Source organism: Pseudonaja textilis, chromosome Z (genome assembly GCF_049901715.1).
Source record: "Pseudonaja textilis isolate UNSWEBS1 chromosome Z, rPseTex1.2, whole genome shotgun sequence".
NCBI classification, from domain to species: Eukaryota; Metazoa; Chordata; class Lepidosauria; order Squamata; family Elapidae; genus Pseudonaja; species Pseudonaja textilis.
Genome location: NC_142008.1, coordinates 20,444,820 through 20,468,840, shown reverse-complemented (window position 1 = coordinate 20,468,840; position 24,021 = coordinate 20,444,820). Strand labels below are relative to the sequence as shown.

At 36.3% G+C, this 24,021-nt stretch overlaps 1 protein-coding gene across 2 annotated transcripts in view; it reads left to right on the top strand.

Annotated features, from left to right (window-relative positions):
- Positions 1 to 1,749: 1,749 nt before the first annotated feature.
- LOC113452038 (1-aminocyclopropane-1-carboxylate synthase-like protein 1) overlaps positions 1,750 to 24,021 on the top strand; it is a 24,291-nt gene continuing 2,019 nt past the window's right edge. The window contains exons 1-13 of one of the 2 annotated variants that reach the window (XM_087916946.1): positions 1,750 to 1,975; positions 3,616 to 3,675; positions 4,702 to 4,772; positions 5,942 to 6,011; positions 7,380 to 7,446; positions 8,194 to 8,291; positions 8,474 to 8,551; positions 11,298 to 11,398; positions 12,548 to 12,634; positions 19,852 to 19,897; positions 20,891 to 21,032; positions 22,782 to 22,924; positions 23,761 to 23,899. In XM_087916946.1, the coding sequence (XP_087773072.1) occupies positions 1,808 to 1,975; positions 3,616 to 3,675; positions 4,702 to 4,772; positions 5,942 to 6,011; positions 7,380 to 7,446; positions 8,194 to 8,291; positions 8,474 to 8,551; positions 11,298 to 11,398; positions 12,548 to 12,634; positions 19,852 to 19,897; positions 20,891 to 21,032; positions 22,782 to 22,924; positions 23,761 to 23,899 (1,270 nt within the window). In that variant the 5' untranslated portion in view covers positions 1,750 to 1,807. Of the gene's footprint in view, positions 1,976 to 3,615; positions 3,676 to 4,701; positions 4,773 to 5,941; positions 6,012 to 7,379; positions 7,447 to 8,193; positions 8,292 to 8,473; positions 8,552 to 11,297; positions 11,399 to 12,547; positions 12,635 to 19,851; positions 19,898 to 20,890; positions 21,033 to 22,781; positions 22,925 to 23,745; positions 23,900 to 24,021 lie in introns of both variants that reach the window. The other variant, XM_026723444.2, reaches the window with a different exon arrangement.

The window sequence follows — 24,021 nt, the reverse complement described above, 5'->3', positions numbered from 1 at the left end:
TCTAAATATCTGGAAATTGTCAGTGATCCAGCTCATAGTTGTCTCAAAGATACTTTTCTTCAAAAGGACAGAACTAATTCTTCCAATCCAATTGCTTTCTGAAAAAAGCACCTTTGAGATATCTAATCTAAGCTATAAACCACTTTTTTATTCAGTAGCAAATAAGAGCAAGTCTTGAAAAATTTTAATTGGCTATAAAAAATTATTCACTGCAAATAATTCCACTTATTTTATTCTATATTGTTCCCTATTTTCATGTCTGTCTGAGTTTTCTTATCACTCCTAACCTAGTATTCTTCAAGGACAGAAGGCTAAGTATACTTTCCCTACTCCTATGGGAATTATTTTTCCTAGTCAGTTATGTAACTAATGAACATCATGCAAGATAGATAGATATCTGTTTACACTAGCTATGTTGAGCTTGGCCAGTTTCCAAAACCAAGTCAACTAGCTCAAACTGGAAAGGATTAGTGTTGGCTGAACTTAAGAAACTTTAGATGTGATTCAATAAAATTGCTTTATATGGCCTAGTGATTCAATAACGCTGCTCATGGAATATTTGGAACTATCAATAATTATTACCTAGTTTGTTCTAATAATGATAAAATCAGGCAATAATGCAATTTTGATTTGTTTAAAATATCATTATGTAAGTGTGCTGTTATGTAACTGTTTCCATGAATATGTAATACAGTAGTATAAAAACACAAAATAGATAGCATCAATGAAGTGTTATAATGCAATATAAAATTGCATGCATGCTGGATTCAAGATTACATGCATATGTAAATTTCCCATTAAACCATTCTTTCTAAGAATAGTTGTAATCTAGTATATTTTTAATAAGGTTCAGAAGCTGACACTTACAGTCCCATCAATATTAAGTTTCCATGCTCATTCCAACTTGCTTAAAATACAGTTATTGAACATTGAGGGAATAGGTCCTTGTACAGTGCAAAAGTGTCTAATTTTTTTCTGGGAAAAAAATAAAATATAATAACCTATGTTTTACAAAGCAAGAATGCAATCCTCTACTTAACCATTAATTGTAAAGTACAATTAATTATGTTTCAGTCAATGATATTTGTTCTTGATTAAGCTACCTCCTTCTCAAACCTACAAGATTGGGATTCCAAGTATTCTGCTGCTTGTTTATCTTTTCCTTACCTTCCAGACATTCTTGTGCCACTGACAATTCTTAATATAAATGAAGAATTTAGAAACACCAGAAAATATACCTAATCCCATCCTCTTGAAAGTAAATGTATATATGATGTCTATTTATCCTTTCCTGCCAGCTCAAGGTTTCGCATCTGACAATACATGCAACCAGATGCTCGAAATGTGACTTCAAGCTGTGCAAAGTGGATCAATCCATTTCAAAAGCACCTGGTTTCCACGAAGTTATTTTACTGGTGGTGAAGGTGGTGGAGATTGCTTTTTTTTAAAGATTAGGAAGGAGCTTCAACAGAAGGGACAAGCCGGGAAAGAACCCGTTCCGTCGCGTAGCATCTCCCTGCGTCTCCACATTAGGACGGACAAAAAGTGACAAGACACGCCACTCCAACCCCGCCAAGCGAAGCCGAGAGGCGAGGGGGAGGGCCAATCGGAAGCTTCGGTCACGCCTAGTGGGCGGGAAAGAAACCCGGCTCGGCCATTCAAAACGGCGTTCAGCCTGAGACGAACCGTCACCGCTTCTGGGGCGGAGTCGCTGCTTTCTTTACGTGTCATCGCCGTCACTGTCTCCTTCCTTTCGCCCGTGAGCCTCAAGCCGGTCGGCGAGCCCGTCGCCTTTCCCCGCCTCAGGATGACCGATTTCAGAGGAGGCTTGCCAAGCGGCGGTGGCGGCGAAGTACCCGGTCAGGGAGAACTATCCGCTCGCGGAGCCCGCATCGCCGATGGCGCCGCGGGGCTCCTGGACAAAGGCTTCGATAAGTATCTCGGCGACCCCTTCGACGCGGACCAAAACCCTCAGGTATAACAGATTAACCGTGTTGGAAGGAACCTTGGAGATCATCTAGTCCAACCCCCTGCCCAAGCAGACCCTATTACACCATTTCTGACAAGTGGCGGTCCAGTCCCTTCTTGAAAGGCTCAACTGATGGCGCTCCCACAACTTCCGAGGGCAACTTCTGTTCCATTGGTTGATTGTTCTCACTGTCAGAAAGTTTCTCCTTATTTCCGGGTTAAATCTCTCCTTGTTCAGTTTCCATCCATTATTCCTTGTCTGGCCTACAGGCGCTTTAGAAAATAGCTTAACTTCTTCCTGTTCTGTGGCAGCCCCTCAAATATTGGAAGACCGCTATCATGTCTCTCCTGGTCCTTCTTTTTACTAGACTAGCCAAGCCCAATTCCTGCAACCGTTCTTCGCATGTTTTAGTCTCCAGTCCCCTAATCATCCTGGTTGCTCTTCTCTGTACTTTTTCTAGACTCTCAACATCTTTTTTATAATGTGAGCAAAACTGGATGCAGTACTCTAGGTGTGGTCTTCCTAAGGATTTATAGAATGGTATTAGTACCTCACTTGATCTCGATTGTATCCCTGTGTTAATGCAATTTAGGATTGCATTTGACTTTCTTGATGATCTTTAAGTGGAGATATCTTTCCTCTCTTGAGTAAAGCCGCTGTGGAAATAAAATAGAATGTAGGTTGCAGAGTCTTCAGAGATTCTCAGTCATCCAGGTCATGGTTGTCCCAAAAGTGCTTTATTCAGGAAGCAACTGGACTTTCTTGTTTTTTCTTTTGGAGACGTTTAGCTTTTCTCCAAGAAGCTTCTTCGGTTTGGACAGGATAATGGGCAATGGAAGGATTTATATTCCTTGCAGACAGCTGGTAATCTGCATCCTTTTAGAGAGTCTTAGATCACTTGGAGGTTTATCTGTGTCCTCAACGTCACCTGACTAGTACTCCTCATTCCAGCAGTCTGCATTTTTTTCCCTCTGGAAATCCACTCCTACTCTCACACTTTTCAAAGGATGTTCATCCCAAGCTGTATAGCTAGAAGTCTGTAGAAAAGTTATATAAGTTGATTTTAAAATGCACAAAGTAAATAAAGGTAGTCCTTGGCTTACAACGGCACTGAAAAAAGTGACATGATCATTTTTCACATGGCCATTGTAGTATCCCCATGATCATGTGATTTGCATTCAGATGCTGGACAGCTGGTTCATATTTATGACTGTTGTGTCTGGGGGTCATGTGACCATCGTTTGTGACTTTCTGACAAATAAAGTCAATGGGGAAGCCAGATTCACTTAACAGTGTTACTAATTCAACAACTGCAGTGATTCATTTAATAAATGTCACAAGAAAAGTTGTAAAATGGAACAAAATTCACTTAACAAATTTCTTCCTTAGAAACATAAATTCTGGGCTCAATTGTGGTTGTAAGTCGAAGACTACCTATAATGCTAGCTATCTTTGAGAATCAGATAATTGACTGCTTCTCGTCACCTATGGCAGGTAACATGTAACATTTGCAAATTACTTTAATATTGCTCTTTGGTTTAGTAGATTAACATTTCTGATGCAAAAATTTATTATTTTAAAATTTTTCCATATGGAAATAGAAGATGTTACTGGTGACTTGCCATATTTGTTACTTTTATTCTTAGGGCATTTTGAATTTTGGAACAAGCGAGAACAAGCTTTGTTTTGATTTACTACAGGAAAGGGTAAGTTTGGATTCTTATTAAATGCATTAGGTATCTAAATTTTAGAAATATTTGACAGATTGGTGGATTTGATTTACTATGTTTAAGTAATCTAATAATGTTGACTATGATACACAACAATGTGACTGGTACATTGGAAGCAACTGATAAATAATCAGCTGGAAAAAGATAATGATCCTAGACACACATTCTTTGCTGTATTGTAATTTCTTCCTATTGATAATTGATACATGGAATGGAATTGTCATCGGGTTAGTCTGTATAGTAAAGTTCTATATAGTTATGAAAAAAGTATGATCAACTAACCAGTGGTGGGATTCAAAAACTTTTACTACCAGTTCTGTGGGCGTGTCTTGGTGGGCGTGGTCATGTGACTGGGTGGGCGTGGGGTTTTTTTGCATCCTCCACCCATTTTTGGGAGCTTCCTAGCCTCAGAGAAGCCTCTGGGGGGTGTTTTTGCTTCCCTAAGGCTCCTCTGGGGCTCAGGAAGAAAAGGAACAGAGCATGGGAGAGGCACACAGCACCTCTCCAACCTCCATTTTGGGAGCTTCCTAGCCTCAGAAGAGCCTCTGGAGGGCGTTTTTTCTGCCCTAAGTCTCCTCTGGGGCTCTGGAAGGCAACAAATGGAGTGGGGGGGGGGGCTGAGCTCCTCCTTCCATTTTTTGCCTTCCTGGGCCTCACAAGAGGAATCCTGGCACAGCTAATCTTATCTACAGCTGATTATCGGGAGGGGAAAAAAAAGAAATACCTTAGGTGAATATCAGGCAGGCAGATGGGGTGAGCGAGCATCGGCAGGAGGGCGACCGGGTGGGGGGCATGGCCAGCCAGAACTTACTACCGGTTCGACGACCCATGCCAAATTCTTGCTACCAGTTCGCCCAATCCAATGCGAACTGGCTGAATACCACCACTGCATCTAAGTAAGTTCATGTAAGTACTAATTTCCATATTAAAAACACCATGTAAATCAATAGAATCAAGTAACTTATAAGAAGTTTTGTTTCCCTTTCTTTAAACAATGGATAGCTTTCGAAACCTGACATGAATTACTTGGAGCCTCATTTACTCCAATACTCGGATACCCAAGGCATTAAAAGGTACAGTATGAAGAATGATTTCCCAATTAATAAAACGTGCTTTCAAACAAATTAACTTATCTGTATTTTTAATTCCTCCTGGAATCCAAAGGGTATATGTTTACATATGTATATGTGTATATGGTTTCTATTTCTATCTTCACAATGTGTGGGATACACAGTAAAGGATAGGGAGGCAGGATTCCATTGACTATTTCGTTATTTCCTAATAGCAATATTTTGTATTAAAGTTGGTGGGCTTTCTTTTGGTGGATATATTGAAAGAAAAAGGCTAGATAAAATATGATTATTTCAGTTCACATTCTAATTTATCATCAAATTTGAAGCTTTAACGCCTTTTCAGCCCTATTCTACATTATGCAATTATAATAATGACTATGGCCATTCAATAACTAACTATTAATGAACTCTTAATAGTGTCTATTCAGAAAAAAAATATTAAAAACCATAATTTTTAAATCAATAATTGTATATCTTCAGTGTTTTTTCTGAAAATATATTTCTCATATGTTCCAACATTTTTATTTTAAATTTGACAACTATTGTACTGTTTCACTATGAGTGCAAGCCATACTGCTATTTGAAGAGATCAGAAAGATGTGGCCTTCTGTTGCAAGAGCTTTTTCAGAACTGCAGCTGAGATGATATATCTTCAATATGCCTTTGAAAAGTCCATAGATTACTCTCTTGCTCTTCTTTGTTTAAATTCTGTATCATGCTGTAACATATTTTCACTTCTGATGGTTCAGAGAAAATGAAGCAAAATTTAAGTTTTCTCTCTTTGCTGGTGTGAGTTCTAATATCTTATAAATTTTTCTTAGTACTTAGTTGATACTTATAGGATAAGATCTTTCTAAACATGGAATACTTTCTCATCGAAATTCTTGGTGGTATCTATGATCAACTAAAACAACTTTAAAATAAAATTGTGTTCCTTATACTGTAATCCTTACTTTAATTACTTTTTGAGGAATGCTTTTTGCTAGATTTAAAATCAAGATTTCTGAAGTAAAAATCAGTACATCAAATTTATGCTCAAGAGATAAAATCTGCCATATGTTTTTTGAATGCTATCTGTATGATTTTTCATATAACAATATATGAAAATGTTATGGCAAATTATTTGGTTGATGTGTTAATTATGGAAATATATTAATTTTAAATTTTAGCTTCCGAGAAGAAATTGCCAAATTTCTTACTGAATATGCAAATGCTTCAGTACCATTAGATCCAGAACATGTAAGATGAAAGGATATTTTCTTTCTTTATTGTTGGTAACATTTGATGAAACTAAAATATAATTTTTAACAAAGTTGATTAAATTTATTACTTTTAAATTGGTTTGAAAAATATGCTGGGATATATCACAATATTTTTGTGCTCAAACCAATATCAAATTGTTTAGATAAGCTTTAGATTCCTAACTTCTTCAGGTAATCAGTCCCAGCATAGATATATTTATAATTATAATTTGGAAATATTATTCAGGTTTCTTAACATTTCTGAAAATGTTCTATTTCTATCAGAGTTATCTTCATTCCTAACTCTGGTACTGTCACCCTACCTATTTAACATATTTTCCAATTAGTGTAACATTCTCTATGACTGCCTATCAATTGTCACACAATGTGAAAATACTAGTTTAGAAGTAGTACTTGCTTATTGACTGCCTGGACCAGAGGTGTCAAACTTAAGCCCTATGGGATGGATCCGCCCCATGATGTGGTCGGATCTGGCCCAAGAGGCCATCCTGGTCTACCCAATGCGAAGAGGAAAGGTCAGTCTGATCTATGCAGTGCGAAGAAAGATCAGACCTGTGTAGCTTCGGTCCAGTCTACCTAGTGTGAAGAGGAAGGATCAGGCCACCGTAGCTTTGGCCCAATCTACCCAGTGCAAAGAGAGATCAGGCCAGCACAGCTTTGGCTTGGTCTACCCAGTCACAGAAGAAACATGCCAGCAGTTTGGGAAGTGGCATCAAGTTGGCCACAATCACCCAGTTGGCCGTGGCTTCCTGAGGTCAACCAGAGCCCTGATGCGGCTCTCAATGAAATTGAGTTTGACACCCCTGGCCTGGACTGTTCAAAGTTATAATGGTTGGTAAAAAAAACCCAGCTTTGCAACCAATCCTCATATTAATGATTGTCACAACATTGTGCAGTCATATAATCACCATCTGGGTGTTTCACAACCAGCATTTATAGATAACATACTATCTCATGACCACCATTTGCAAGGTTCACAAACAAACAAAATTTATAGAAAACACAGAAATGAAATTGCAAGTTGTGGTCATGTGATATCTTGCTTAATGACTAGTGATTTAATAACGAATGTGGAAGAGACCCCATAAAATAGGCACATCATTTGATTTTTCACTTGGCCACCACTGCACTTAGCAATGGAGTTGCCAGTCCCAGTTGTGGCCAGTAAGCAAGAACTACCTATAGTCCTTAATAATTTCAAATAACATTATAATATACCAGACATTTTAATGCCATAAGAATTATTAGATACCAGCTAAAACCATGATGTGATTGTTTTTAGACTGGTCCCTTAGTATTTCAAATGATTACCAATGTTGTTAATTGCAACTTGGCATTTGTCTAGATTATTGTGATGAATGGCTGCTGCGCTGTCTTTGCGACTCTTTCAACTGTGTTGTGTGATCCTGGAGGTAAGACAGCTTTAGTGTGTGTATGTATGTATGTCAACTCTGAAGCGAACCTGGCTGAAGCCATCTTGTGCTGCCTTATAGTTGCCACAAACTCTGAGAGGGGGAAGGGACCAAGCACCCTGCCAGCTACTTTCTTTGGAAAATGTGACCAGTGACATCTGAGGAGGGAAATATTTGCTCTCTTTCAATTAGGGAGAAATTGTGGGAACTTTTAGAGACGTTTTTCACTAACTGTGCCAATACGCTGTATTCAATAAACATGTTCTTTGAAGAGTGTATTTTCCTTGGAGTTCTGCTTTTAGCGGATACGTTACTCGGAAAGATGACAATGGGTAAATCTGTGCGTGTGTGTGGTTTTCACGCAGTATGTGTTACTGTAATAAGTTTCAGAAGTGTCTTTTTAAAAGCATGTTTTCTATTGGCTGAGATCAAGAGGTAATATTTATAGTTAACATTGTGTGATTTTCAAAAAACACTGCTAAAATTAAACTGCTGGTGTGCACTCTTAAATACCTGAATGTAATTCAAATAAAGTCTCATTAATTCATAATTTTTTAAGCAATGAAAAAGGATAAAACACTGCTAAAATGTTTAGTTGGCAAATAAATAGCATATTAATAAATAGTATTTATTTAAAAACCATTACGATTTATGGAACACAGTGATTAAAATTAAGCAAAATAATATATTGCTTATAATAGTAAAAGTCTCCTGAAAAAGATTTTCTTTGTTTATGTTTTTTTATAGATGGATATCTAATTCCAACTCCATATTATGGTGGCATCAATTCCAAAACTTGGTTATATGGTGGAATGCAACCCGTTCATGTACCGTTATTCAGTGAGGTATTTTTTAATTAAATATAAAGAACTGTGTCATTATATTTATCCTTTTTGGTAGAGGGAAGTTCTACCGGCATACTTCTTTATGCCTAAATCATTGACTACAATGACGTTTCCTCAAGTTTGTTCATTGCAATAATTGCAATATCTTATTGAGTTACTAACATTTTGCTTTTGGATTTCAGGTAGCTGACAAAGGAAGCCAGTCTTTTCAATTAACAGTTGAAAAATTAGAAGCTGCATACCAGGGAGCCAGGGAAAAGGTAGGAATATTTTTGTTTGAACTTCATATTCTACTGATAATTGTAGATGAATATTATTTGTAATGGATTTTAACCTTTCTGGTAAAATATAACCTGCTAAAATACAAGCGAGGCAAATGTGTTGAAAAGTGGGGAATTGCTTGAGAAATTTTTCATTACCCTTCCTACATTCTTAGATAAGGTTGTAATAAGAAGTTTAGCAATCATGCCTCTCTGGACTCGTCATAGTTCATGGAGGAGCTCTGGCTTCTGAAAAGGGCTGAAGGAAACCTGGAACACCACTGGAGGAAAACAAGGGATGAATCTGACCAGATACAACTTAGAACTGTTATTAAGGCCTACCTTAATTATTACTGCATAAATAGCATAAACCATTATTTCCTCCATCCTCACTGCATCCATACAGTGTCGCCTGGCAGCCGTATTCAAGATTACCTGGTTCTTCCTCAGACAAGAGGACTCAGGTGATCATCTCCAGGCCATGAGGGAATTTTTTTTAATACCTGATGGACGAAGTAGTTCTTACCTGGAACCAATAATACCAGTTCTATTAGAGATGCTTGGAGAAAGCTCCTACCTGGTTATATTTGGGAATGGTTTGATCCTATTGGACCTGGGGAATGAACAGGGCCCTTGATGCTGTCGGTGCAGTGACATCTCAAATCCCTGTCCCTCCTGCTTGGTGAAAACCTTTAGAACTTGGTGACTGCCTGGTGATTCAAGCAGATTCTTCACTGCAGGAGGAGGGGGCGTTTTTAGGACCTTTCAAGAAGGCCCTGGTTTGCCCCCTGCTCAGAAAACTGTCTCTTGATCTCACCTGTCTGGACAAGTTTTGTCCAATTCCCACCTTCCCTTCTAGAAAAGATAGTAGAAAAGGTGTGAGAGCTTGGCAGCTTCAGAGGGTCCTGGATGAAACAGGTTATCTTGACCCCCTTCCAGTCAGGATTTAAGCCAGATTATGAGACAGAAGAAGTACTGGTCACACTTTGGATGAAAGTGTAGCAGGAGCAGGATGGGAATAGTGCATTCATCCTTGACCTTTCAGCGGCCTTCAATACTGTTGACCATGGTATCCTTTTGGGACTGAGCAATGCAGTCTTGTGATAATTTGGCTCCTTTCTCCAAGGTAGGTCCTAATCACTGTTGATAGGGAGTGAGCCTTTCCTTTATGGTTTGCTCATCACCGTGCACTCTCCACCCCATTTTAATCTGTATACATGAATCACTGGGTAAGATCATCTACCACCATGGAATGAAGTGTCATCAGTATTCTGGTAATACTCAACTTTACATCTCCATCCTCAGTGACTCAAATGCACTACCCTCTAACGGTGCCTGAGGGTCTGGATGGGGGGACGACAGGCTTTGACTGAACCCTGGGAAGATCCTGTGGCTTTGGGTGGGTGAAGCTTCAGGAGCTGAAACTTTAACATCTCTGGATGGGTTTGCATCACCACAGACAGATCCAGTGTGAAATTTGGGGATCTGTTGGAGTGAGAGAAGGTGGCAGTCGTGGCTAGGAGAGCCTTTGCACAATTTTGTTGAGCTCCTTCCTGGATTGGGAGTCCCTGCAGTCAGTCACTCAAGTCTAATAATCTCATTCTTGGGCTATTGCAACACATTCTTGGGGAAGGGCTATCCTTGAAGAGTATTTGGACGCTACATCTGGTGCAGCATGCAGCTGCCTAGCAGTTCTTGGGTCCTTAGGGTGGCCCATGGTTGCCAGATTGCTTTTAGGTTCGATTCAAGGTGTTGGTTATCACCTTTAAAGCATGTCATTGCATAGCTCCGGGCTGTCTCATCCCAAAGGGATTAGCCTGCCCCAGCCATGCTGGCAGAAGGGGCATCCTGCAGACATATCAGTCAAGGAATTCCAACTGGCTGGAATCCAGGAGAACTTTTTCTGCTATGGCTCCTGTCCTTCATAGAGCTCCCTCTCCTCATGAAACTACTCTTTTGCCTTCTGAAGTGCTGAAGAACTTGGCTTGGGGCTCCAAAGTGGTATGTCATTCTGGATTAATGGACTAGAAAAGGCCCCATCTTTTTCAATTTCAAACTAACTTAAGGTTATTTTAATTTTTATTGGTTTTTAATTATTGTAAGTCACTTCTGTTCGCTTCCTGGGGAGGTAATATGAGTTGTTGTCTGGAACAGCATATTTCTGTATCAGAATTGCAAAGTGTGAACACTTCACACAATCTTTTTAAATCCAGTAGAATTCTTACTAATAATAAAGTAACTAACAATTTCAGTAGCCAATTGTATATTTTTGTGGAATATTATGTATTTTCCTTCTTTTGATTACTAAAATTATGGGCATTTTTTGAAAAAAATGCTGTGTAATTTATACAGAAAGTTTTCAGTTCTTATTTTCAGTTATTTTATTCATCATTTTTAATCTAGAATCAATTAAAAATCCAAATGTTCTTGTTGGTTATAGCTAGGTGAATGCAATATGGTTGAAGTGCCTGTTTAACTGATATAAAATATCTGTTCTTGGACTTCCTGAAATTTACCTTTTTAGCCATTGATGATGAAAAATAATAAGAGAAAAATGCTGCAATTTTAGATCATTTTCTTGAATTGCAAAGATTGCTGTTGCAGGAATACATATGCATGTAAGCAGTCTATTATTTTCCATACGTGAGTGATATTTTAAGTAAAGGATGGCAGTGTTGCAGACTCCATCTGCAAGTATGCTTGACGTCATGTTGGCGTCTCCGACTATCAGTTTTTCTTTTTTCAGGGCATCCGAGTCAGAGCCTTAATCCTGATCAACCCTCACAATCCATTAGGGGGCATTTACCCAGCACAGTTACTGACAGAATGTCTAGAGTTTGCGCACAGGTTTGCATCCTAGCGCTATTTATTTGGGCTTTAATTTTCCATAATGCATTATTTCAGTTATGAAAATGATTTTGGCAATTTCCTTTCATTAGGCAAGTGCTAAATATGGTTATCTGACCTACTTAGGAAGTATATTCGGTCAATAATTTATCTTCTAAGTTTTGTAAAAAAAAACCTAAGAATTCTTCAATAACTGATTTATGAAAACATATTAGTGATTATTAACGTATGCATTTCTAGGGCAAGGTTACTCTTGTTCAAACTCAAATGCCTGATGTATGTAAGCATGTATACATATATATGTCAGAGATTAAATAATGGTCATTGCCAAAATCAATAGTAATAGTGTATAATATATTAAACTCTTGATTTCAGAATTATTTTGATAGCAATTTATGGATTGAGAAAAGCTTCTCATTTTAAAATTAGAGATTTCAAAATATTTTAAAATATAGTATATAGAAGTATATAGAAAGCTATATGGTATATGAGTAAATATATCTATATCTTTCGCAAAGAAGGGTGTTTTGTTTAAAACAAAAACAAAAATAAGTTTCCAGTTGCCTCATTTTATTGCAGTATATTCAAATAATTAATTATCTTTGAATACATTCTTATAGTTCATTTTATTTATACACTATACCTTTAAATATGTCCACAATTTTTAGTGTTGCTTCCAATGAAACCTTATTGATTTATAGTCAGAGAGACCAAAAAAAGAGGGGGAAACAGGGACCATAACTACAAAAACGAGATAATAAAGACAGTGATAATATTTTAAAGCCATCATAAATAGCCAGGCATTGTGCTGCAGACTACATCAAACAACAAATGAATGATTTTTAAAGGAAATATTTAATGGAATAACGGTTCTACAAGCTGTAAGTTTAAAGCCTATAATGCTACTTTCCATCTTTCTGTGGTTTTTTTTTTTAAATTTAGTGGTTAGAGTAGATCAGTTTGTTATATATGTTGTAGCTTTCATTATGTAATGTAAGACTTTCTAAGGGTGCTTGAATGTTTTTAAATATATTTTTAATACTAGACTTACGGGTAATATGTTAAGAATTACTGACTGAAGTAATGAACATGAATCAAAATGAATGCTTGAAGACTTTAAGAAATTCTTATATATTTTTCTGTATATAGGTATGAGTTACATATAATAATGGATGAAATTTACATGCTGTCAGTATATGGTGATACTACATTTACAAGCATCCTTAGCTTAAAAAGGTAAGGACACACTTTCTAAAAATCTAAGATATATATACATGTGTGTTTCCATATTCATAAATAGTTTTTCTGTCTTGAAATGTGTCAGGGCTACAAGATAGATTATGCGAGGAAACAAATCCCAGAGGAAGTAGAACTATACTTTACTGAGATAGACTATAATAACAGAAATTTGCAAGAGTTCCTATGAAATTTTCCTTTCTCCCTTCTTATACCCCAGAGATTCAGGAGGAATCAGTCTCTTTCTAATATTTTCCCTCCTCCTGGGGGATGTGGGAAAATATTCTGTGCTTGTTGGTCTCTTAACAGCTTCTGGATAATTTTTCCAAGTCATCTCAAAGGATATCTCAGTGTTTTTCAATCTTGGCAAGTTTAAGAGTTGTGGATTGGCTGGGGAATTCTGGAAATTGAAGTTCACACCTCTTAAACTTGCCAAGGTGGAGAAGTACTACATACTTTTTTTCAGAAAAGTATTTGATGTAATATCATATATACAATTCAGTAGTTACTAGAGTTTTCTACCCACTCTTTCTATTCTAACAAAATATAAAGTAAAAATACCCAAGAAAAGTGATATTTGAATTTTAATAATACCTTTATTATTAAATGTACCATTTAATATTAAAATTGAGCCTGGTAAAAATCTGTTACAAGCTTTACAAATACACAGCTAGCTCATTGCTCTTCCCAATAGGGGGCATTCATATTCAAAAGAGAGTGTATTTTCTGTCAGATCCACAGCATTTTAAGCGTTTAAAGATTTTTTTTTTATTTGGTTTGTCAATTGCTTACAAGATAATAGGTATAAAGTAAAAACATAGTTATGAATACATGGATAAATATAAGAAAAATAAATGAAACAATAGGACAAGGACGGTATGTATGTTGGTGCGCTTATGCACGCCCCCTACAGACCTCTTAGGAAAGGGGTGAGGTCAATAGTAGAAAATTTAAGGTTAAAGTTTTTGGGGTTTGAGGAAGAAACCACAGAGTCAGGTAGAGTATTGCAGACATTGACCACTCTGTTGCTGAAGTCATATTTCCTGCAACCAAGTTTGGTGCGATTAACTTTGAGTTTCTATCTATTGTTTGCTCTTCTGTTGTTATGGTTGAAGCTGAAGTATTCATTGACTGGTAGGACATTGCAGTGTATGATTTTATATACTATACTTAGATCGGACCGAAGGTGGCGTAGTTCTAGGTTTTCTAGGTCTAGAATTTCAAGTCTGGTGGCATAAGATATTCTGCAACGAGTAGAGAAGTGGAGAACTCTTCTTGTGAAATATTTCTGGACTTTCTCAACTGTGTTAATATCAGATACATAATGTGGGCTCCAGCCTGATGAGCTGTATTCGAGTATTGGTCTAGCAAATGTTTTGTATGCCCTAGTTATTAGTGTAATATTACCAGAGAAAAAGCTACGTAAGATTAGGTTAACAACTCTTAATGCCTTTTTGGCTATGTAGTTACAGTGGGCTCTAGCACTTAGATCATTAGAGATGAGTACTCCAAGATCCTTCACAATGTTTGGATCATCAACAAGGTCTTGACTATTCAGCCCTTATTTTATTTTCTGATTTTTTTTTGCCAATATGTAAGACAGAGCATTTATTTGTTGAGATTTGAAGTTGCCATTTGTTTGACCATTCTGATACATAGTCGAGGTCTTTTTGAAGGGTAGCAGTATTGTCTGTGGTGTTGAATAGCTGTACATCATCAGTGAAGAGAACACATTTGCTCTTAATATGATCATAGAGGTCATTTATGTAGAGTATGAAGAGAGTTGGTCCTAGAACACTGCCTTGGGGGACACCACTGTTGATAGCTACAGAATTTGATAAGACATTCCTAATTTTTACCATTTGTTGTCTGTTTAACTGGAATGCTTCTATCCAGTTATGCAGGTGTCCAGAGATACCATAAGATTTTAGTTTTAATAGTAGTTTGTCCTGTACCACTGAATCAAAGGCTTTACAGAAGTCTATGTAGATTGCGTCTATTGCTTTGCCCTGATTGAGTTGTGTAGTCCATATGTTTTTGCAATGTGAGTTGCAGATTGTAGGATAGTTTTTTTTCTGAAACCAAATTGTTTATTAGAGAGTAGGTTGTTTGTTTCTAAATGGAGGATGATGGATTGGTTAATAATTGATTCCATGACTTTACAGATGACGCAGCATAAAGAGATTGCTCTGTAATTTTCAACTAGTGGTCTCCCTTTTTGAAGATGGGGATGACTATGGCTTGTGAGCATAGTTTTTGCTGGTCCTGAAAGATTTTTCGAAGATTAGGCTTAGAGGTTCTGCTGTGGCAGTGGATAGCTTTTCTAAGAAGTAGGCACATATTCTGTCCGGTCCAATAGAAAGAGATGGCTTTAGATTGCGTAGTGCTTTTTCAATGTTATCTTCTGTAAAATTGATGTGTATTAGATCATTATAGTTGTCTGTGGTTCGACTAGGAAATACTGGGCATGATTCATTGCTGTTTACAAATATTGAGCCAAAGAATGTGTTGAAGATGTTGGCTTTAATGGTGTCATCATTGCAGTCTTTATCATTAGGTCCTATCAGGGGTGGGATGGATCTTAAGTCTTTTAGTTTGTTGTTTACAAAATTGTAGAAAGCGGAGGTGGAATTGGTGCATAGAAGGTTTTCTTCTTGTTTAATGTGATAATTGGTGCGTTCAGTTTTTAATCTGGTGGCATAAATTTTGTATCAGCTTTTGAAGTTGGCAACATGACCAGATTTGTTTTTCCGCCAAAGTGATCTCTTTTTCGATTGAAGTTTCCTTATTGTTATGGGTAATCTGTTTTTTGTTTTGTTTTGGAAGTTGTTGTTGGTACATATAGTTTGATGACTCTTTTGACTTCAAGTAAAAATGTGTTGTAACGGTTGTTTAATGCAACAGTATTGCATCCAGTGAATAGAGATTGCCAATCAAGGGATGAGAGATCATTGTCTATAAGATCATAGTTGCCTTTTTTGAAGTTATAATTGGGGATTACATCATTGTGATTATTTTTGTGTGGACGTATGTTGAGACAAAAGTCAATCATGTTGTGGTCACTGTTGGAAAAGGGTTCTTTAATTTGTATTCCATAAGTTGAATTCAAACTATTGCAGAAGATGAGATCGAGGCAGTTGTTAAGTCTAGTATTGTTGGTTACTAGTTGTTCCAGTCCCTGGTTTATTAAGAGCATTGTAGAAGGTTGCATGTATGGGTTCAGTTTTACATTCCTTTAGGGTCCAGTTAATATGAGGTAGATTGAAGTCACCAAGAAAGATAAAAGTGTGTGGGCAGGATGTTGCCCATGTTAGTAGTGAATTTAGCTGGTTTATATATTCGATGTCATAATCAGGGGCTCTGTAACATAGTTAAGAATTGAAATGTGATATTTAAGGACAGTTCACAGACGATGGTCTCAGGAATAGCAAGCTCTTGGGTTAACTTGGATGTTTTTTAGATGTAAGGACTTTTTATAAAAGATAGCAACACCACCTCCTCTACGGATTTCACGATCTGATCGGTAAACATGATAGTCTCTTACTGTGGTAATGGAGTCAGGGAGAGATGCATTCAGCCATGTTTCACAGACAAACATGATGTCGAATTTAGCCATATTTAGTAAAAGGAGAAATTCAAGTATTTTATTCACAAGGCTTCTTGCATTGAGTAGCTTGCATTTAAGGCCAGTTTTAGTTGGAATTGAGGTAGTTAGGGGCATGCGTGTCTAGTTTTGAGTAATGGTGGGTTGGATGAGGTAGGGTTGGATGTGGAGTTGTGGGCTGTGTGACTTACTTTTGATACAATCTGCATGGTAGTCAATGTAGAGATCCTTCTCTCCATTGTTTAGAAGTCTTTTGAGTTCATTGCAATCCGCTCATGGGAACGGATTCTTTGTAGTATGGATAAGTCTGGTCTTGAGCGAAGTTTTTTCTGGTTGGGATTGATTTTTGCAATGGTGTTTATTGTAGGAATGAATATGCGTTTGCTGGACTCATTTTTGAAAACAACTCTACAAAATTTTGGGGCCACAGAGCTGTCATTGTATTTGTACCCAGGGCCATCTATGGTTATTTCAGTGATATCTGCAGGAGAGATGTTTGTTGTATTTGAGTTGCTTATGAAATTACAAACTTTGGTGATGTCATCTGATTCGTTGGTGTCTTCAAGACCAAATAAGATGAGATTTGGATGTTTCTGATCACGTTCCATGGTGTCTCTGATGAGTAAGGAGATATCATTCGTGGAATTATTTGATGGGATAGTAATTATTTGTGGTTGTGGTTTGGTGTTTATTTTTGGTTGTAGTTGTGATTGTAGTTGAGGTAGTAGTTGTGGTAGTGGTTGTTGGATTGGGAATTAATTTTGAGCTGATAGGTAGTCGCTTATCAGTGCTGTATTTTTTTTTTCAAGAGAAATTAGGCTTTCTTGTATAATAGTTCCAAAACGTGTTGCTAGGCGTTGTTCTATTGAATGCATGAGTGATTCTATGCTATCAACTCTGTCAGGCAGGGTACTTGGTTTTTTTAGCTTAGGAAAACATGATGGACATAGACAAGGAAATGTATCTGATGCTTTTAGGAGATCAGCTTCGTCTTTGTTTAAGTTTAAGCAGGCAAGGTGGGCTTGATTGTCACATTTGATGTTATTTTTGCTTTCATTGATGGTTTTAAGACATCTGAAACTTGTACAGGAGTCTGGGAGGTCATTGGTAGAGATATTATTTTGTTGTTGTTGTTTGGTAGTGGAGGATTTGGAGTTTCTGGAGTTTCTGGCTGGCATGGTCAATGACAATAGTACACTAAACAATTACAATAGCTAATTAAGGTGATAGGTAGACAGTTACTTAATGAATGTTGGTAATTAATAAATGTTAATTATAAGTTAGGTAACAAATCAAAAGGTTACTTATTACTAAAAATCAATCAATCAATTTATTACTAAGAATCAATCAATCAATCAAAAGACTAGAATAATCAATGTTACAGTATTAAATCTTTATCAATTCAATGAATCAGTAAATTGGTGGTCATTTAACAATTAATTATACTAATATATGATAAATCAATTATTATAGACAAAGCATTATCTATAAATATTTGGTCTTGAGGTATTGAAATAGTGGAGGTAGTAAAGTATTGGAGGTTTGTTGTGTAAAGTTCCTTTGTTTTTCCTTAAAGCCACGTTTGTTGGTTTTTGTTTTGCTTTGTTTTTGTTTTAAAGAGGAAATGTTGCTGTTTGATAGATTTGAATGGAGAAGATTTGAATGAGCTCACCAATCATCTACTTTGGAGTTTGGAAAGGATGAGATTTGGGTGGGGGTTTAGTGGAGGTTGTCCAATCAGCTGAGTGGGAATTTAAATTCAGGCTGACTAATCAGCTGGGTTGTTTAAATGGAGCTGGGTGATTCATATGGAGACTATCAATTCTCTGTGAGTCTCCTTTGTTCTCCCCAATTGGTGGCTGTTTAGAATTATTTTTGGTGATTTGATTTAAATGGAGACTGTAGACGTCATTCCAGTTCTTCCATCATCGGAATTCACAATCAATCTCAATTTCAAAAGGCAGTTTTCCTGAATAAAAACCTTCTTCACACCTCTTCTTCTCTTCTCGTCCCCCTTTTTTTTCCTCCTTTAATCACACTTTTCTCAAGCTGCCATTTAACTTCCAGAGTTAGAGGGTAAAAACATAAATTAAGCTGTTGCTGCTTAATCTCCACACTCACCCCTTCCACTCTGGAGTCTTTGCTTTTTAATTTGTTTCTAACTCGGGCCCACAGTAAATCTTCGAGCTGTTTACCCGCTCGTTCCTCCCACTGAAAAATGCACTGCCGATCTCAATACTAATCAATACTAATATTAATAAGCAATTAGCAAAACATTTTATTTATGGTAGCTGTCTAGCATTTACTTATGGTAGCACTCTATCTTTTGCAACTTTTGGATACATCTCAAGTGTGTCTGCATATGTTGTAATTCTTATCCGGCAAAGGGCTCATGAACAATTGAAATGTTGGTAACTATATACAGTATAGTAGCTTTAAGATCTATCCAAACTCTGATGCTCAATAGAAAATCTCTTTTGTCAAATTCATTATTTTTTTAATAAAGAATACCATACTCTTTAATACCATGTTTATGATTTAGTATTCTTTTGTGCAAAGAAATTTTTCATTAAACTCTAATATGATGAAGTCCTAATACATTGCTTCATCCCTTAGTCTTAATGCAACATGCCAAGCAAACTTCTTTAAATCAAAGTTACCCCATCTTTTATTGGAACTGTCTACTGTCATATTCAATCCTGGAATGGGTGGGTGGATGGGTGGAATAGGATGAAGATGAGAAGTTTCAGCAGTAACAATGTACCTTATGATATGCTCAGGATAGCAACAGTGGATTAACCATAAAAGCAGGAAAGGTATACAAAAATGCTGGAAAACACAAGATTCAGCTCTACATATCTTATAGACCCAACATAAGTTTTTATTTATTTGAAGAAATTGATTTCCTGTGTATTTATAGCATTGCACATTTTCATACAAAATAGAAGTAATCTTCACTCAGCTACAGTGTTTGGAATTGGAAACTCCATCATTAAGTAATATAGTTGTAATCCAAAGAACCAGGCACTTAGCGACAGCAGTTCCAGTTGCCAATTTTTGAGCAAACACCTTACATGATTGTGACTTTCTGCTGGCTTCCCTATTGACTTTGCTTCTGGGAAGCCAGCAGAAAAAGTCACAAATTATGATCACGTATCCGTGGGATACTGCAAAACTCATTAAGTACAAGTTCCAGTTGTCACCACAACTCATTGTAAATTTGAACAGTTGCTGAATGAGTAGTTTATTAAACAAGGACCACTTATATAGTCAAAGCTTATAAACGGAGTACAGTTCGCTACCATAAGGTTATATTAATGTGATCATTAAATGAGGACCATTTATAATTCCAATCTATCAAACTTGCACTGATTTCTGCAGAAGGTGCAGTTTAGTGACCCTCATTGTTTGCAGTCTCATTACATGGTTTTTCATATCTTCAGTTGATAATTATAAACTACTCTTTTGTAATTTTTGTAATTTTTGTAATTTCTACAAGTAATGAGGCCGCTAGTAAGTGAAACAGATTTTCTCTATCAGGGTATAATTGTCCTTATAACTAAATATTTCTTTTAAAAGAATATATTAATTATTTGTGAATATTTCTTTTTAGTTTACCTGATCCAGACCGAACCCATTTTATGTGGGGATTTAGCAAGGTAGGTTAGAAATACTTGATATCAACACGTATTCAATATGAACCTGAGTACTTGAAGTGTCCATTTTTTCTCTCCCATACTATTCAATTTGCATGGTAGAAATTTTTAATGTAATTGCTATTGGTGAATTTGGAATTCAGACTTTTTGTCTCTTACTGTGGTATGACAGTTTCTAGTGGGACCTAGGCAATATAATTATAACCAAAGCATAGTTTAATCTCTTTAATCTAAAAAAAAATCAAAAGCATCCTCAAAGAAAATGGTAAGGAGGCCTCCCCTCCCTCAGTTTTTCATAATATTCAGAGTATGCAGCAAACCACAGGTGACACACAAAAGACACCCTTGTGCACTTACAGCCCAGTCTATGTGCAAATATGTAAGCAGCTTTTCACGCATTCTGATTCCACATTTTAGAATTTGACCTTTCCTTATGCCTATCTCTAGAATGCCCTGAAAGTGTGCATATATTTCTAGTTCTTTCAAATGCAGTTAAGAAAGCATATATTTCTATGTCCTCTTCATAGTTATCTGTTGTTAATAATAATCTTTGTTTGCTGCTAGCTCTTTGATACCATAAAAATAACTTAAACCCCCCTCCTCTCCCTCGCTTTGGTTTCTAAAACTGTTAAATTTGCATTAGGTGATCTAGACTCAAAGACTGCTGCCTTCAAACAGAAGCTGTGGAGGTTTTTTCCCCTCTTTTTCTAAAGATCTGTGTGGTGGTCTCAGCCAACAATATTATCTAGTGCTATTAATTTGATAAGATCAACAGCGCAAGTTTTAATAATTTCTGCTTTGAATTATTTTTCATTAAAAAGGTAGCAATTTATTTTTAAAAATGTAAACTTTTGGATTATATAAATGAAATTTGAGAATTTCCATATTTTATCAGAACTAGACATTCTGAATATTTTACTTAGGGGTAAGCATGGGGCACTGCCATTTTCAAGGGATTTGAAATTACATTGTCCTTTATTTACCTCTCCCTTCTAGGATTTTGGCATGTGTGGTATTCGAGTTGGAATATTATACACCAGAAATCATTACATCAGGAAAGCAGTTAATCAGCTTGTGGTTTTTCATGGATGTTCTGGACCTGTACAGCATGTTCTCCAACAAATCCTTAAAGACAGAGGTTAGACAAAGCTGAAAATGTGATTGCAGATTCACACAAACAGCATCTAAATAATGAACATAGGTAGAGCCAGTTTGGAGTAATGGTTGAAGTATCAGGCTAGAAATCAGAAGTCCTGCCTTAGACACGAAGCCAGCAAGGGTGGCTTTGATTCAGTTTTTCTCTCTCTTAGCCCTGGGAAAGAGGCAAAGGCAAACCATTTCTGAAATCCTGCAAAAAAGTTGTAGGGGCTTGTCCATGTAGCTGCTGGGAGTCAACAGTGACTCAAAGGCCAAATAAAACAAACATGAACTTTAGAACAATAGCTGTTAAATTAAATAATAATAATTATCACCCTGTAAATAAAGTATGAATTCCCAACCATTATTGTATACAGTAGGAAGTTATGTAAGCAAATTTCATACTGCAATTCAGCTAAAACCCACTATATTTTTTCTAGCACCATTAATTTGTCATTGTTATTGGTTGGTACTATCCATGTTAGTGATCATAATTAGAAAAATACTTTACAAGTATGTTAAGATGTCAGATTACTTAATCCTCCAATAGCATAGTCATTTTTTGAAACTAAGCTGTTACATTTAAAACCATGAGCTAACAAAAATTCTCCCACATCCGTTCATACTCTAAAATTATTACTGAAAGACCAGATTATACAGCGATTGAAAAAATGGATATTAGATTGAAAAACTAGAAAAGTTTATTAGAGTATATATTTTGAAAATGTAAATATACTTAAGCTACTGTATGTGTGCAAGCTATGTGTAACAACTTCATGAACTTATGCTGTTCAGAAAACAGTTACACTTAACACCAAAAAACCTAAAGAACTTATAATTGACTTCAGGAGGAAGAGAGATGTACATTTATCATTGTACATAAATGATGAGGAAGTGGAAAAGGTTGGTAGTTTTAAATTTCTGGGCACTTATATCTCGGAGGACCTGTCATGGACTATGAATGCTAACATGCTTGTAAAGAAGGCACAGAAGAGGCTGTACTTCCTGAAAATACTCAGGAAGATAAATCTGTCTCAGTATCTACTTCTGTCCTACTACTGCAGCACCATTGAGTGTCTCCTGACATACTGCATACTTGTATGGTATGGGAGCAACTCTGTAGCAGACAGAGGCTCTAGCTACCAGCCCTGAATGACATCTTCACATCTCGCTGTTTGAGGAAGTTGCACAACATTGTCAGAGACTCTTCCCATCCTGCTTACAATCTTTATGAACTGTTGCCTTCTGGCCAATGATACAGAACAATTAAAACTCGGACTGCACATTTTCTGAATAGTTTTTATCCCAGAGCTATAATTGTACTTAACAATGAACTTAAGGACCACCATCAGTGAGCTGTTGGACAACATTACCTGGTCTGTTGTGTGCATGCTTGTGTTTTTAGGAGGCGGGAAATTTTGGCGGGTGGGGATGTGTTTGGGGATTGTCATGTGTGTGTGCATGTTGAGTCTAGTCTCTAGGTGTTATGTGAATTTCATTGTATGTATACTGTGTATATACGTACAATGACAATAAAGAATTCAATTTAAAAAAAGGTATCTGGAAAGCAGGCCTGTCAAACTGGCAGCCCGTGGATCGGATGCATCATGCGTAGGCCACACCCACCCTGGCTCCACAAAGGCAAAAAATGTTGCAATACATCCTAAGTCACATGATATGATCAAGTTTAATACCCATGGTATAAAGAAAAGGAAATCAAAATGCATTATCATTTGTATTGTTTTGACAGACTGGCTGGATAATGTCTTTTTCCCAATAAGTAAAAAAAGATTAAAAGAAGCTCAAAACATTCTCGTGGATGGTCTTGCAGAAATTGGAATACCTGTTTTAAAAAGCTCAGGAGGGTTATACGTGTGGGCTGATTTCAGGAAGGTAGGTAAAATAAATAAAAAGAATAAAAAGTATTGATTGAAGAAATTAAGTTTTATTAGCCATTTGAAAAATAAGGATGAAAATATTGATATTTTAAAATGATAGTTTATATTTCTGTATCAATCATTCAAAATATTTTGAGGCTGTGTTATATAAAATACTTCATTTCAAAACACTTTGAACATGAAATACCACAAAATTTTTCACTATGGACATTTTGGAAATGTTCCAATCTTCAGAAAGAAAGCCCGCCAAAATACTTTAAAGTGGTCTTGTTTTACATTCATGTTTAGAGTATTTAATGAAATTTTGCATTTGTTAATATTTTAAAACAAACCATTTTGCATATCGTACACTCTTCAATATTGTTTTAATTAAACTTACATGTTGTATTACCCTTATGTATAATGCTGAGCATACAGAATCATAACATACCATTAATAGTAAAATTTATGTAATCTCTAAGGTAGGGGAAAAGTTGGAGATCTGGGAATTCATTAATAGGTAAATTAATTGAAAACTTTGATCAGATCAGAACCAGTTTGGACTAGTGATTAAGGTAAAAACCAGTTCTAGTTCTGCCTTAGGCATGAAAGTAAGTTGGGTGACTTTGGGTCAATCATTCTCTCTAAGCAAAAGCTTATCTCATAGGATTGTTGTGGGGAAAATAGAAGGAAGAAATATTAAGTATATTTGCTATCTTGAATTATTCTTAACAATAATAAAGGTGGAAAATAAAATATTTATGTTTTTATTCTTTTCATGTCAGGTGATTATGTTAATTATAATTATTTTATGTAGTACAATTCATGTTGTTTTAGTTTTTAAAAACACAGACATTTGAAGCTGAAATCGATTTATGGATGAAGATTCTTGATGAAAAACTTCTTATTAGTCCTGGGAAGGCCTTCTGCTGTTATGAACCTGGATGGTTTAGAGTGGTTTTCTCAGATTCTGTAGATAAGATCATTTTATGTAAGTTTTGAGTTCTATAAAATTGCATTTTTCAATTTAGCCCCCATTCTTGATTTCAGCTAGACATATCAAGACTCAATCAGAACATATAGTTTAACCTTATTTTTTTGTTCACTCAAGAG